Raw genomic sequence first — 15,779 nt, 5'->3', positions numbered from 1 at the left:
TTAAAACAGATTATTTCTTTCGTTGGCCTTGCACCCCCCCCCCCCCCCAAACACTGGAAAATCATCTGAAAAATAGTGGTCTTTGGCTTTCAAAGGTAGACAGAGCCCATCGTGCCAATAGTAGAAAAAAATTCAACTAACAACTTAAGATCAGGGCGGATGCTAATCATGGAGAGAAATCAAGACAAGATTTCAAGATTCACTGATTCTTTTGGTAATGAATCAAAGATTAAAGCTGAACAACTCTATTCTGGAGCAACCTTGGATCTGCGAAAAAAGATGTTAAAGATCAAAAGATAGTTTCTGTAAGTGACTGATGGATGGAAAATAAAAATGGCTTACCTAGCCATTCTTCACATTGACTCTAGGGAAGGGAATGCCATGTTTTTAATAGTTGTATTTATTGCATTGTAACTTTGTAAATTGTATGTAGTGTTGATTGGTAATCAAATGAAACTGAAACTGAAACTGCAATTTAGAAACAATACCAGATCAGCAACTGCAAGAAACTTTTTCCCAGCCTACGACAGGAAACTTTAAAACAGACACAGAAACTGAAACATGTAGCGTAATCCAAGCAAAGTTATGGATTTAGAAACGAGAATAACTTTCTTAGAAGTGACAAACCACAGCTAATTTTCGTGACAAACTTTCGGACAAATCCAAATTTCTTACAAATTAATTCTTGGACAAACCACCATCGGAAAGTTTATCACACCAAATATTGTTGCACTTAATGTAACTATATACAAGGAGAGGGAATTTGATTAAGGGCGTTGGCTACCAGTTATTATTATTGATATTCATTTTTAATACGAGTTCTAGATTTCTGTTATGGTGACTTTAGCATTGTGAAACCCAAGCAACGACCGTTCTAAAAATGCACGTAACCCAGAAGAGCCTGATAAAACATTTTTGTGTAACAACCTCAAAATGTAGCAAAATTATTTTTGCCCAGGGGCAGACCTCGTTCTGATAGCCGTGAGAAACCCAACAAACATGTTTTCTTCCTTGGTTCAGCATGCTAAATTTACTATCGCCTTTTGCCTAGGAAACCTCAGATCTTTGAATGAATGGCAAGTATTGAAATTCTATATGACTTTCGAAAAAGACTTAATTAGCTTTAAAACCAAGAAACTGGATATGACTAAACAAGCCTTTGTGATGCAAAATTTGAAGATAGCACGGGAATGTTGAAACATAGCACATAAAAATGATATTAAATTTGAAAGAGCACGGAATTTGGTAATATAAACTGCATATTTAGCATGCACTGTTTACGATAGAAAACATTTAAACAATTAATTTATATCAAATCTAGTTATGATTAGAATACTTAGACTTAGACTCCTCCTTAAAAGTGAAAATAATATGCGATACATGGGGTGGGGCGACTGGCTCCCCAATACTTTAGAGGATAATGGTCTTTTGTTCAAAAACAATGGGAAATAAGACGTCATCTTATTAAAACAATAGGCTTGTCCCCAATATTTTACCAAGTGTCCGCCCCTGGCGACAAATGGAAACGATAAAGGGGCGTTGATATTTTGGTAACTCAACAAATGTTGGAATGGGCGTTGCCTGCATAGAATCCTTGCACTTATCAAATATACATTCACTGAAGGAAAAAATATATTTCTTTTTAAAGAAAAACAATACGAAGACTTATGTAAACCTTTCTTGGAAATGCTTTTGAATCTTAAAGCAGACGTAAGATGTCATCACCCCCTGCCCCCCCCCCCAAAAAAAAAACAAAGTGAGTCCATAAATATATCAACAAACAGAAGATTTCCTTTGGTGCAACAAGCAAAGTTTTCTTTTATAATAAAGTAAAATTACAAAGGTATGCGATAAAATTTAACAAGCATGGGCAATGAATTAAAATACAAAGGAAAAGTACACCAGGAAGGACAGTTTCTAAATAACAAAGCCTCAGTTAATTCAACATCAAATTGAAATTCAAACTAATCAATCGTAACTGGATTCTTATTAAATACAAATAAAATCAATTAAAACCTTGGTGTTTGCAAAAAAGCGCTAGTTATTACCACTAGCAAAAAAGCATCAATTTTATTAAACGTTAAGTAAATTGGAGGGAGACAATAAAATGCAGAGGTCCTTGACCCAAACAGTTCATATTATTTATTTCAATAACCATAAAGAAGGATATACTATAAATATATTGCAATTCTTTCGCATAGAAAACAAAGGTATCTTGGGATTTCTTGAGATTGGATACTTAGAGCAAGTCTAGGGGTAAAATGAAATTCAGAGAAATGTCCATGGCCTGGTCCGGGAAGGTCAATTATTCTAGCAATTAAAGGCAGTCTGTCCCCTCAATGATTGGCTAATATGAACAATCGGTCTGTCGCAGAAACCAAACAGGGAACAAAATTTTTCTAGCCACAGCTTCACTACAAGGGACATTTGATTCAAAAGCTCTGGAATCAAAGTTGTCTTTGATTGGTTTAAATCGTTTAATTATAGATCAAACTCAACGGTGGGTGAATTTCACTCCCGTGAAAATAAAATTGAGCAGAATAGGGGACAGACTGCCTTTAAGATACAATGAAATAGAAAATACAACGAAACCTATCACCTACACAGCTGCATGTCCACTTGCCGTCAACAAAAGCTAAAAAAGTGATCGCACAAACTCGCCCCCATGAAACTTGCCATTGTTACTCTCCAGGAGCGGGAAGAGTTATTTAAAGTTTTATCCCTTTGGCGTTTTCGTAATATCAACAGAACACATGTGATAAAAAATATTTTTTTAGGTGAGAATAAGAGTTTCAAGGAAACTTCCAGTTATACATTCAACAATAAGTGATAGTAAGATGGGAACATTTTATTGACAATGATAGAGAAAATGAACAGGTGCAGAACTGACAATATATAGATGCAATTGAAAATATCGTATACATTGACAAAGATACAGTTTAGGCTACGTCCACACTATCACACACAACTCGTACGTTCTAAAACTATTTTCAACATCCGCTTTCCTCCATTTTCATTCCGATATTTCTTAAAGTGCGTTCATAAAATTACATTTTTTCACAGCGAAGCAGTGTGAACACAAGTCCAATGCGTGTGAACATGTATCTATTTTAGTAAAAAAATGAATGTGTGTGAACGGGGCTCTAGAAAGCCTTATTTACCACCCTTGAGAAGGTTCAAGGCCTTGGTCAAATTTTCAATTGCCGTTGATACATCTTCATATTGTAATGAACTAACTGCGTATTTACAGAATTTCGTTGCTTGCTGGTATTCTAGTGGTCCTAGGTGACTGGACGAGCCACTTGCTGCTGTGGCTGCTGAACTTTCGTCCTGAAATTAAAATACTCTCATTAATGCTTCGTTTTCCAAGACAAACAGCACAAAACACATCCCAAATACAGCAATTACTTGCAGCTCTTCTGCTAGAAGCAGGTCTGCCTCCTGTCTACCTTTTAATGGAAGATTTTGGATATCGATAAGCAACGGTGTATTTTCTCAGAACAGATTCGATTTTAATCGTACCCCTGGACTTGTTAGGGAAGTCTTCCTTTCCGATTCCAAGATTTTACCCATGAATACTACTGAATTCCCGCATATAATTGACAAAGGTTAAGAGTTGGTTATGTATACGGCTCCTACCTAGAGGAAATGACTGTTATTAGCAAGTTACCGTAGACGCCAGTCCTAGAACAATGTAGGATGAATAAATGGGGTGAATCTCACTGATGAGTCGAGCCTTGATTCCAACCTAGAACCGTTAGCAGTGTAGTTGTGCTCTCTCATCTTTTGGCCATTCAAAGAACCGATTCCAGGTATTTTGTTCAATAAAGGCGATGCTTTTGCTACATAATGGTAAAAGTGAGTCCCATATGCGATCAGCATAATGGAAAATTCTCTTCAAGGGACGAAAAGAAACATCAGCATGCGAGTAACTTTGCTCCTCCCAGATAAAAACCACGCCTAGTTCTTCGGGATTTGGGACCCTTTAGAAAGTTGAATTAACACATATCAAAATAAGTCATTATTATGCAGATGAGAACAAAGTAATAATCCGCGATTTAAAAGGTGAGGTGGATCATCGGCTTACTGTCAGAAGGGAAAAAGATTAGGGCAGGATACACTTCAGTGTGTCTTATTACCAGACAAGAAATACTTACAAAAAAGTATCTATTTTTAGAAAAAATTGGAGATACCGAAATAAACAACGGAAAACCTCGATTCACAGGTTACTTATGAGATTGACGCTAGATATCCGATATATACCTGGTACAAAATAAAGGTACCAGTGTGTGGCTCCAGGGGAAAATGTAATTCGTGGTAAATCTGATAAACATCATTCTTACATGGAAAAAATAATCTTATTATAACGTTTCCTTTAACGTCATCTTAAAATATGAATGATATTGTCATCTCTAGTTAGGTCTCTGGCATTGCTATCACGTGTTCCTCCTCTGATGAACCACGAAAATACTTATTCAAGATACTACAAAACTTTCTCTAAGCAATATCAATTAACCATAATTAGGCATCATATATGCATGACATATTTGATGATATAGATATTAACCTCATGCGAAGAATAGCTTGATTTTGGCTCCTCCTTTGGGGGCGTATGAGTGTAGCTAGTGTTTGGAGCTGGGTATGGCGTTTGATTTGGCACATTTGGCTGAGACCAGTCCATGGGATGAGGCATATTTTGCTGTTGTTGGTATCCAGTGGTCTGTTCCGTAAACTCACTAGAAAACTCAGCTCCTTCGAATTCTGAGCCTTGTGGTCCAGGAACAGGCGTCTCTCCTGTTTGCAAACACTTATGAATATATGTGGCTTTCCATTTGGCATACCGCTGTTTCAATATAACCTGAAATAAAAACATGATAACACAGACATTACAACCAGTCCCAGTTTGCAAGAGGAACAGCAGCCAGTAATTTACATTTTCTCGGACAAAAGCAGGAATATATGGTTGTTGAAGTCCTCTTGTTTTTTTATAATAACTAAATGCACTTTTAGCAATCAATGCAGACAAATTAGATAATTTATAAGATACACGTTTTTGTTCTGCATTTGTTACTATCTGCTATGAAGCAGTGAACTAATCCTTGTACCATTGATGTGACCACACCTTGGATTACTATGCCTGCAATATCAGAGAGCTATTGAAGTAGCCAATTATAGCAGAATTTTGGTAAACTAGTGGTTTGCTAAATCAGATCAATTTATTACAAAGAATGGAGAGAACTAGCTGTTTAATTTCTTAAGTAGGAAGTTCCTTATGTTACTGGTTCATGAAATTAAGATTCCACTATAGTAGGTAGTTACGATCTAGCCATGGTATGTCTGAACCTAAGCACCTATTAGCAATAAGTTTCCACTATTGAAATGTACAACATTACCTCCTCAGACAGCTCACCAAATTGCTTTAACACATCAAATAGTAGATTGGCTGAGTAGAAAGCTTTGACCAAACCTCTGAAAAAATTAAACTCATATTACAGCAAAAATATAGAGAAAATCTGCAAGTGATGATCACCAAAAAGCTAGAAAATGATTACTTTCAGGTTCTGTTAGAGGGGAAAATAAGACAAACCTCCTTTGCTGTTGTAAGATCATACTATGTAATATGGTAGTACAGGCCAAACTTTTAAAGCTATTTAGAAATTTTTTATAGGTTTTGCAAAGGGTCATCTACTAATGGCAAGATTGCTCTATAGATACATGTGATCATTTAAGACCTTGTTTTAAACTGATTCTTGATGGTTTTTAAATCAGTATGAGGCATCATCTTTTTTTCTGTCGCAACAAAACATATGACGCCATGTATTATCCCAAAAAGGTACACTAAAAAGTATTGCAGTGCAGAAACCATGACTGTATTTGGGTATACCCCCTCCATTTATAATGCCTCAGTACCTTTAATGACTAAAAAGCACAACCACATATAATCTGAAGCTGCAAGCAAAGAAGCATATATCTTTCAAATTTTGGCAAAATATTATCATTCCATTATAAAATCAATTGTTGATGAGTTTTCACAGACATGTAGCTTTTGGCAATTTGCATTTCATTCATAGTTACTAATAGTTTAATTGAACATATAAGATATTTCTGACATACTTGTTGAAATTTGAATTTCTATCTTCTTGGTCAGCCCACGTGAACAAATTCAATGCATTGGCTTCCATGTGAGCTTGGCCTACTAGTTCATTGGAAACAGCTTCCATGCCTTGACCAGCAAGATCTTTCTTTGCCTGTTGAAAGTCACAGAGTATGTTAGAAATGGGCCAGCTGTTAAGAAATGTGTGGCAGAAAAGAAGTTTAGAAAAAGCAACAATTCTCACATGAAGAGGATTTTAAATATATACCTCATGTATGTAACACAAAGTTTATGCGGTCGTGTGAGCAAAGCACCATCGGGACTTCATTGCAAGTTAAAACAATTTTCAGTACTCAAGAATATAAATTCCACACAAAATAGAGTACCTACATAGGCTACAAAAATGCAAAAACAGATTGGTTTTGACAGCTGGTGTCTTAAGTTCACTGATGATGGGCTGTACCTGGGGCTACAGGATAAAGATAACCTATAATAACATGTTGTTCAAAAATAAATATCAATATGGTTGGAGAAATTATCAAATGAAATCAATGATTTTCATATAGCTTTAAATAGATGTAGAAGAAAAGAACACACCTTACTTTTAATACTAGTTTTAAGAAAAACACTCTATTAGATGTTTTCTTTTTACCCAGATTAAAATGTTTATAAAGTGCTTGACAGGGAAATTACTTTCAGCTAATGTTTGCGAAGTGGTGAGTTCAAAAATAAGCATAAAAATGTGCAGTACAGCTATAAGATAAATTAATGAATATAGAATATAAATTTTATATTTAGGTTAGCATGTTTTCAACAATCACAGCAACTTTTACCTTTTCAAGTGCATCCATGAGAGTCAGCAAGAACTTCTTGCAATCTGGGCTCTTGCTATCAGTTGCAATTGCCTTTTGGATACAATACAGTCTACCTAAACACAAGCATTAAGGAATTACAAATTTTCAATAAACAATTTCCTGTGACAGAGGAAAATATGGAAAAGAAAACAATAAAAAAAAATTTTTAACTCTAGAATTGTTTTATTTACAAGAAGCTAGTACTAGGATGCCCAAAAATTGAAGAAACTTTAGTACTAGGCCCAAGAAAAACTAACTGCTCATATTCTTGACCTACCTAAAAATACCATACTGTAAAGTATTTTTTCTGCGCAGGGGAATGCCAGAACAATAATTTTGAAATTTGCGTTTAACGAACACTTCCAGCGATATCGTGCGCGGAATTTGAAGCAAAGACTTTTGAAGAGACCTTGTATTTGTTGTTTAAATGGTGGAATATTCGAGGGAGCATGACCAGATGAACAATGTTTTGCGCGGAATCTACAGCAGATTCTTGATAATGCGCGAGCGGAATTAAGGACACAAATTATTGTGCAGGGAACGTATTCTCCGCGCAGACCAAATTTTTCAGTCTGGTAAAAATATGCCCCAGTGGACCTTCAGTGTATAGTTGACATGAAATGCACTTTGGCAGAGATTAGCTTCTAATAAACTCTTAAATTTTTTCTGGTGTTTTCAAAAACTCTGTTGCACTTTTAGGGGCTAGGTATAGAAAAGTGTATATCTATGACACTTCTTTTTACCAAATTATAACTTTGACAAACATACCAAATTGAAGCTTATAAAAATTGATGCATAGTAATATTTGTCTCCAATGATCTGGAATTTCCAGAATGTTCTTTTCTAATCAGTTGGAACATGCATAAAAATTATCAAAATCTGAGACGGTGGGTGAAATTTACATCATACTCTTGGTGATTTATGACATTTGAATGACCCCTAGCCTAAAACAGCATACATTTACGTATTCCAAAACTCTGATTTTTGATAAAGATATCACTAATATATTTGTCTATCCCTGGCAAAGAGCATGGTAGAAGATTTGTGACTGACTGAATATTTAGGGTTTAGACAACTCAACAGTCAAGGGAAGGAACAACCTTTTCCTAACACAAGCCGTGCTTAATAATGTTAGCAATCACTGTCACTAAATATAAATAAGTTACTTACAGTAATATGCAACAACTGGTTCTCTTTTGTCATATTCCTTTGCAAGTTTCATATACGGAGATATTATTTTCAACGCTGGAGGAAGAGGCGGAGGCTCCATTTTGACGAGATCTGTGAGTTTACCTTTCTCAGGAACTCCGTTAAACCTCAAGTCCATCCCGAGGCTGCAATAAAAGAATCGCCACAATCACCCATAGAAGATTATGGCAAAATCACCCAAAAATAGACTGACTGGGATTTCAGATAAATTTAATTGAAACGAAAAGTACTACACTCAAATTAAAACAATCTTAAAATTAGGACACATTGATAAAAAAATTAAGTTTTTGCATCTGATTGACTAAAGGAAAGGAAAGTTGTCCAGGAGATACGTGCGGTCTCCATTATTACACTCTCTCTTTTTTATTAGAAAATTGTTTATAAGAATTATCAGGCTCAGAATTATTCAGTTTTTAAGAGTATAAGAATGTATACAGGCTCAGAAAGTGAATTTCTTAAAAATTTCGGGCTTGACAAAATATATTGAATGTTACCAAAATCAAAATTAAAAAAAATATATAGCCTATTCTTTCTATAAAAGTATGTATGTATGTAGGTATCTAACTTTAAAAACTCCTTAACAGTTGGTAAAACCCTTTCATTACTTTAATTTCAGCCATAAAAGTAGAACTCTTGCGAATTTACTGAATACACATCAGCAGATTTTTATTTTTCAGAGATCTTCATCCGACAAAAGTTTTGTACACAGCAATAATTTGTACACAGCAATAATTACACTTTCCTGTAATTTTGCTAAAAACAATCTTTAACAACTCCTTGTATAAGTTATATCTTCAATTTTTAAAACTCTCGTTTTGTGTTTTAAGTTTGTGTTTCAACTTTTTTACAGTGTATCTATATTTTCGAATTAATGTATCTGACAATCTTCAAAATAAAATACCGTCAAAGTTCTATTAATCTCCCTCTCTTTATTAAGCCCCCCTTTCTATTAGGCCCCCTTATCAAGCAAAAACTTTAAATAAGCCGCAACTCTCTATTAACCTCCCTTTAGCCTTAGTTGTCAAACAAGGAAAACATGCGCATTTAGTGGGTCCCCTGACTTTGGTAGACAAGGACAAAAAGGTAGACAAGGACATTTCTAAAGCCTTTTTTACTTCAAATCTTTAATAAGCCTCCTCTCTCTAATCAGCCCCCTCTCTCTAATCAGCCCCCCTCTCTCTAATAATCTTTTACGGTAATATCTTGTTAAAACCTTTTTGAAGTATCTGTCGTTAGCATTAGCAAGCTCCCTTTCTAAAATTTATTGCATAAAATGCCTTCAAAATTTCGAAGGTTTCCCCATACTTTTGTACCAAGCATAGAAAAAAAATTAAAATACAAAGAGGGGAGCTCCAGAAATAAAAATCGTGCATGAAAAGTGATTTTACAAAGGAACAGAGTTGCTCGAGTTGTTGGAGCTTTGTCCATAATACAATGTTTTTATGACTCTAGTGCTTGTAATTAGAAAGTATAGTGACATGTGACACACAGAAGGAGCTTTCTAGAGGTGCGGAGGAGCTTTCTAGAGGTCAGCGGTTGCTATGTAGAAAAAAGAACAGCGTGTCGGTTGCTATGACAGTCAAGCTTCCCATAGCTCAGTTGATTTCTAATCATCCGAACTACAGAATCGAAGGTGCCAGCTCAAGAGGAAAACCAAAGAAAAATAAATGAGGGATACACTACAGAAACATAAGTCTAACATGGCAACAATTTCTGATATAAGGCCAACGAAGGAATTCCAAGGGGCAAGAACTCACATGCCAATGTTGACTTGCAAAGGATCACTTTTTGCAGAGGGTTTCACAAACAAGTCACGAATGAAAAATGTTCAGGTATTGAACAAGACTTAATTGCATAGTTTTGCGACTCAAGAGAGAATACAGATTTTTAATTTGATTTATACAGATAAACTATTCGGGCACTGTTTACAACATTCTAAGGTATACATATCGTGTTTATATCATGAACTTGCGTTTCACGAAGCCTCTTACGGTCGACAATGGTATCCAGTTAATAAGAAGAAGCGCAAAATAAAGAGCATTCAAATGTTAGACGGTTTATTTGTTTCGAAAAGGTTGCTTTCTTCCAAAATTTACCAGAGTGGCAAGTGTTTTTGAGTTCGGATAGTCTATAATGTTATCAAATATTAATGACTGACTGTCCCAAGGTACTGCTTTCTTAAAACCTTCATTGTTTAAAAAACTTACTGAAATTGCAGAAACTATAAGTTACCTGCTGATGAACTTGCGGTATTAAACATCATTCAACGAGAATCATTAAAAATGTGTTTTCAATTATCTCTTGGTAACAAAACAATTACCCAAAATGCTTGTTCTGCTACAACATCGTTTTCTTTCTTGCATCGAAATTTTCATGAGACTCCCTCAAATAATATCGTGAACTGTACATTTTCCAATGGCGGGGAGGGGGCATAGGGTACGTAGACATGCAGGAGGCCAGTCCGATATCTTTTAGTCAATCAATTCCCAAACTATCAGTTTTGGCCGGAAAATTTTTCAAAATGGTAGATTTGGGTCCAGAGAAAATAACAGATGCAATTCTGATATTTCCAGGTATAAATTTAAGAAACTGGTATTAATTTTTTTGTATTAGTTATTAGAGCTTATACTTTTAGGTCTTATTGAAAATGAGCTGATACTTTAGGTAACTATGAAGTTTTGGACCGCCCCCGTGCCTTGTCCATGTGCCAAGTGTTCACCCACCCCCCCCCCCCCCTCCCGGGAGGGGCCTGTTTCTGGAATTCAACGAGAGTTGATGTCCTGGTCGAATGTACAGGGCATTTTTATAACATCGGTAAGAACCACCAACGTTTATGAGGAAATGGAGAGGCGCAGGGACACCAATAACTTATATCAAAAAATTTTGTACAAAATTTCCAACCATTTTCCAAAGAGTATTGGTGTGCCATTGCCAAGGTGTCAGTGGCCATTTTTAATTGATATCATGTCCCTCCTTCGTGATTGAGCAGCGCTTGCCTTGGCAACCCCCCCCCCCCCAATTTTTGCAAAACAATAGAGTTTTTTTCAAAATCTTTTGTTATGGGTGTTAGATTTTTCCTTGCCCCCCCCCCCCATTTTCAACCTTTGTCGGAGCCCATGTCAAAGGATATAACTTTAAATTGAAAGCTTTTTATCTTTATTCAGGATTATTTACTTGAAGAAAAAAAGATAAATGAATCGCGGCAAACTGCTAATTTTACCATGTTTTGCAAGACAACCTGGAATTGGTTTAAACACGAACCGGAACCAAAAAAAAGAAAGGAGCATACTTCCTCTTTAAAGTTTTCTTTTTCAGAAATGGGTATTTCAAAAGCTCATTATTTCGATCTCTTTTGTCAAAGGCTAAACTTTCAATCAAGTAGGCTTCTACACACTCATTCATAAAAAACACCGAGACACCATTTGCCAAACAAATAAAAATAACGTAAGAAGATGACCAGCTCAAGATGGAAAATTAGAAGAAAAAGAATTTCTCCTCGTACCACATTTCTGCTTTGAATGATTAGTTCATCAAGATTTGAACGTAAAATGGTAAAAAGCGAAACAGTTACTTCTCGTCATACAAATCTGCAATATCTCAATGAAGACATCAAACGGTTTTCAAATCCACCCTTCATTTAGGAATTGAGCTCTCCAACCAATATAAATCGATTTCATCTTGCTCCGACTAAATTTTTATTCAGCATAGAAAATCAATATTTCAAAAAATTGAAGCAAAGTTATGGATCATACGGATCTGGTTCTCTTTCATATGAAATTAAAAACTTCCCAAACAAAAGTTAGTCAAGAAGTAAATCGCGAACATTGAATTTTTAAATGCAACTATGCATGACTCATAATGGGAGTTAACTTTTTAGGGATGCTTGTGATAAATTTTCCAAAAAAATTGATTAAAGTATCAAAATTTTAAAGATTTTCTTATTTTGCTGCTTAAAATTGGGTAGAAGCACTCTTAACCCAAAGCCACTGGGCCTGTGCATCTATGATGTTTCATGATAGGTCGATTAACAAGAACATAGACAAAATCCACCAGAGAGCTTTGAGAATCGCATACAAGGAATCGCGCTGTTCAAATTTCGAAGAATTATTGACGAAAGCAGGCACATCCACCACAAAAATTTGCAGTTGCTTGCTACTAAAATTTTTAAAACTCAAAGGAACCTCAAGCCAAGTCTCATGAATAAAATCTTTGTGAAGAAAGATACTCCATACACCCTTCGTAGTGGCATAGATATTTTTGCACCAAAACCAAACACGACAGGGTATGGTCTTGAAAATACACGTTTTCTTGGAGCAAAGATATGGTATACAATACCATTATCCTTAAAAGAGTCCCAGACTTTGAATAGCTTCAAAATAGACATTAAAAACCATCAGTTTGATCGCAACTGGAGATTTTGCAAATTATTTATTGAAAATTTAGGGTTTTTATGATAGAAATTTATATTCTCTTTGTTGATAGATTTATACTTGCAACTCATTTAACATCAACTTGTATTTAAGTTTTGGTTGGCATAATTTAGCAAATTAATTAGCTTTACGAGAAGCCAACCTAAAATAAAGAAATTAGCGTTGTTATTATTACATATGACCTATACAAGCGGTACGTCAGAAATATTGGATTCTTCGATTGTAATTCATAGCAACGACATTAAATGTTTCATGTTATCTTAAAAAAATGATAGAGGTAGAAAGCATTTTTAATGCAGAGGAGGAGGAGAGGTTGTGCTGTAAAATAAGTTGCACCGCTCTCAGTTGCAAATAAGCACTTTAGCTCTGTTTCTGAAACATGGGGGGCCTTTTGTCCGGGCTCCTACATCTCTATTTGCAGCTCAATAAGTTGGCTTGAATAAACATTCGCTTAGCTATTATTGTATAGCATATGCATATGAATTTACAACAGAAACAAAATATTGATTCAGACAAACTTTAAGCAGGTAGAAAGCTGTTTAGGCGTCGATTTTATGCTACCTATGTCAACCCTTTTCGGAAACTTCCCGTTTCTTCCATGATTAATCGCAATGATTAATTTACAGATCATTTCAAAATCTGTTTTTAGGTTAAAAGAAATATTACTAGACGAACAAAGACAATCCTTACTGAGATCAACACGTGAAAATTATACAGCCACAGCTGCTTCTTGCAGACTGACTCAGATTATGCATAGAAATAACACGCATTTCAATTGGATCTCAATCTACATTATAAATTCAGAAAAACGCCCATAAACGTCTAAACGAGCCCTTATCTTCCAGCTATCACTTGGCTGGTTTATTTCGATTGAAACCTCAAAACTATTCTGTAAGCACTTCTCTTTCCTTGTGACGTCAACGGCACCAAACTCTGTAAAAAGATTCCAGCAGATATTGAATTTTGATTTCATTCTTGCCAGATCGACACGCGGCTTTTATTTCCTTCACTTTATCAATTTAACTTTGATAATGCAATCAGCTGTTTTGTGTATTATCAAATTTGCTTGGGTAATTCCAGTTCAAACTTAAAGGCTCATCGCTAACAAAGAGCCATTGCGATACGCATGTATCTCATAATGCATTTTTAGACAGTCTGAAATCAATTTTGGTTAGTCAGGAAAAGTTGCCTGCCATTATTTTAATCGTCGCCTGGAAAATTTGTCATGCTCGCAAAGGCTCATTGTTAGCAAATGAGTCTTTAATTTACCATTCCAAGAACGAATAATTCTTGATTTAAAATGAAATTTAATAGATTTGTTTTTTGTTAGTTTATCCAGCTCCATGGGAAATGATCGAACAATTTTGTTGAGATTTGGAGAATATGGTTCGGTTAAAATTTGTAAACCAGCGTCATGTTCAGTTCTTCAGTTTGAGTAATTGCGTTGAAAATGCCTTATAAAAAGATCTGATTCGTGCAAAGGCGGAAGTTCTAGATTATTGATTGTCTTAATCAGCAGCTAACTTGCCCTTTTTTTAGTTTTTTGTAGCAACGTTGGCATAGGTTCTAGCAGTTTTGAGACATATATTAAGAATGTTGGCATAAGTTTTAATACAAGAGAAAATTAAGAACTTTATTTTATTTTATTCATCAATTTTTTAATTTATCTTGGTGATGTTATGGGTGTGTGGGGAAGAATGAATAAAATGGAAAATTCCATGTGGCTTAGTATGTCCCAACTATCATTTTCTTATACCTTGCTTACGATGTTGGTCTTAAGCTTTCAGGCATTGGGGGTAAAGTTCAGCCGCAATCCCTTTGTCGTATGGATGACACCACATCAAGGGCCTAGCGACAATGCCCTATTCAGCTTTGAAGACTTTACAGCGTAAAAATAGTAGATTTTGGCTCCTGAAAGATTTGATATTCATATGCCCATATGTCATTTATATGTCCTTTAAGCTGACGGTCAATCTTACTTTGGCTAGTTTCCAAGGATACATGTGCAACTTCTCTTGTATCCTGCCACTTCTCTTGATGTTTCGTGTAACTTGCAGTAGCGTAGCCAGGGTGGTAAGATATGGGGGCAAAGGCAAGTTGAACCAGGGAAAATATAGAGGGCCCAGGCACCTTCGAACACCAGAAAACGCCCTTTTTCAAAGAGATTATATGCCATTGGGGCAGGGGCAACTGTCCCCACTTGTCCCCCCTCACTACGCCACTGGTAATTTGTATGATACATACCTAAACTAGCAACATTGTTTTGGGGGGGGGAAGTGGTGGTCGTCATACTTAGAAGAAGAAATCTTTGCATCTACTTTGGCGAGTTGAATTGACGATCTCTTGTAATTCTTCCACTTCAGGTCTTAGGTCCACCTGGAGCCGGTGCATTCAAGAAGCGACCGGCCAAACCAACACAATTCCGGAAGTTTTACGACCGTGGGGATCTCCCCATCGCACTTGAGCATGACACGAAGGGGAATAAAATTGCTTGGAAAGTTGAGATTGAAAAACTTGATTACCATCATTATTTGCCTATCTTCTTTGAAGGCTTGAGAGAGACCGAGCATCCATACGAGTTTTTCGCACGTCAAGGTGTGCATGATATGCTGGAACATGGGGGCAGCAAGATACTCCCTGTTGTACCCCAGTTAATCTTACCTATACGCGATGCTTTGGATACAAGGGATCAACAAGTCGTCTGCACGACTTTAAAGGTATTGCAGCATCTTGTTGTATCAGGCGAAATGGTCGGGGAGGCATTGGTACCGTACTACAGGCAGATCCTCCCGGTTCCTAACATTTTCAAGAACAGGAATCTGAATTCCGGGGACGGAATTGATTATAGCCAGCAGCGACGTGAAAATATAGGCGATCTTATTCAAGAGACCCTTGAGGCCTTTGAAAAACATGGTGGTGAAGATGCTTTTATTAATATCAAATATATGATTCCAACTTATGAATCTTGCATGCTGAACTAAACGAAGCAGTATTATTCGTCTGCAGTTTTAAGGCTTTCGTTTATTTATTGTTTACCAGTTGATGTATCATTGCTATATCGTATTCATTCAGAAAACAATGCATGTAAATCATTTCTATCGGTGTTTTAAATATTCAATTATTTTAACTGTATATAAGTAGAATTTCCCAATTAAACTAAATAAACTAACTATTGTTTTTGTGGCTTTCTAA

At 35.9% G+C, this 15,779-nt stretch overlaps 2 protein-coding genes across 2 annotated transcripts; one reads left to right on the top strand and one right to left on the bottom strand.

Moving 5' to 3' along the window:
• Positions 1–1,788: 1,788 nt before the first annotated feature.
• LOC135685798 (vacuolar protein sorting-associated protein VTA1 homolog) lies at positions 1,789–8,276 on the bottom strand. Its single transcript, XM_065201868.2, has 6 exons — positions 8,119–8,276; positions 6,928–7,022; positions 6,115–6,248; positions 5,394–5,469; positions 4,568–4,858; positions 1,789–3,330 (listed from the first exon to the last, which is right to left on the bottom strand). Exons 1-6 carry the CDS (start codon positions 8,273–8,275, stop codon positions 3,154–3,156), a joined length of 930 nt encoding a protein of 309 aa, XP_065057940.2. The 5' UTR covers position 8,276; the 3' UTR covers positions 1,789–3,153.
• A 1,422-nt stretch (positions 8,277–9,698) lies between these two features.
• On the top strand, positions 9,699–15,756 carry LOC135685799 (parkin coregulated gene protein homolog). Its single transcript, XM_065201869.2, has 2 exons — positions 9,699–9,989; positions 14,951–15,756. Exons 1-2 carry the CDS (start codon positions 9,825–9,827, stop codon positions 15,566–15,568), a joined length of 783 nt encoding a protein of 260 aa, XP_065057941.1. The 5' UTR covers positions 9,699–9,824; the 3' UTR covers positions 15,569–15,756.
• The last annotated feature ends 23 nt before the right edge of the window (positions 15,757–15,779 follow it).

Source organism: Rhopilema esculentum, chromosome 15 (genome assembly GCF_057945365.1).
Source record: "Rhopilema esculentum isolate cy_ngs chromosome 15, ASM5794536v1, whole genome shotgun sequence".
NCBI lineage: Eukaryota > Metazoa > Cnidaria > Scyphozoa > Rhizostomeae > Rhizostomatidae > Rhopilema > Rhopilema esculentum.
The sequence above is the reverse complement of the archived record's forward strand: the minus strand, read 5'-3'. Positions and strand labels throughout refer to the sequence as shown.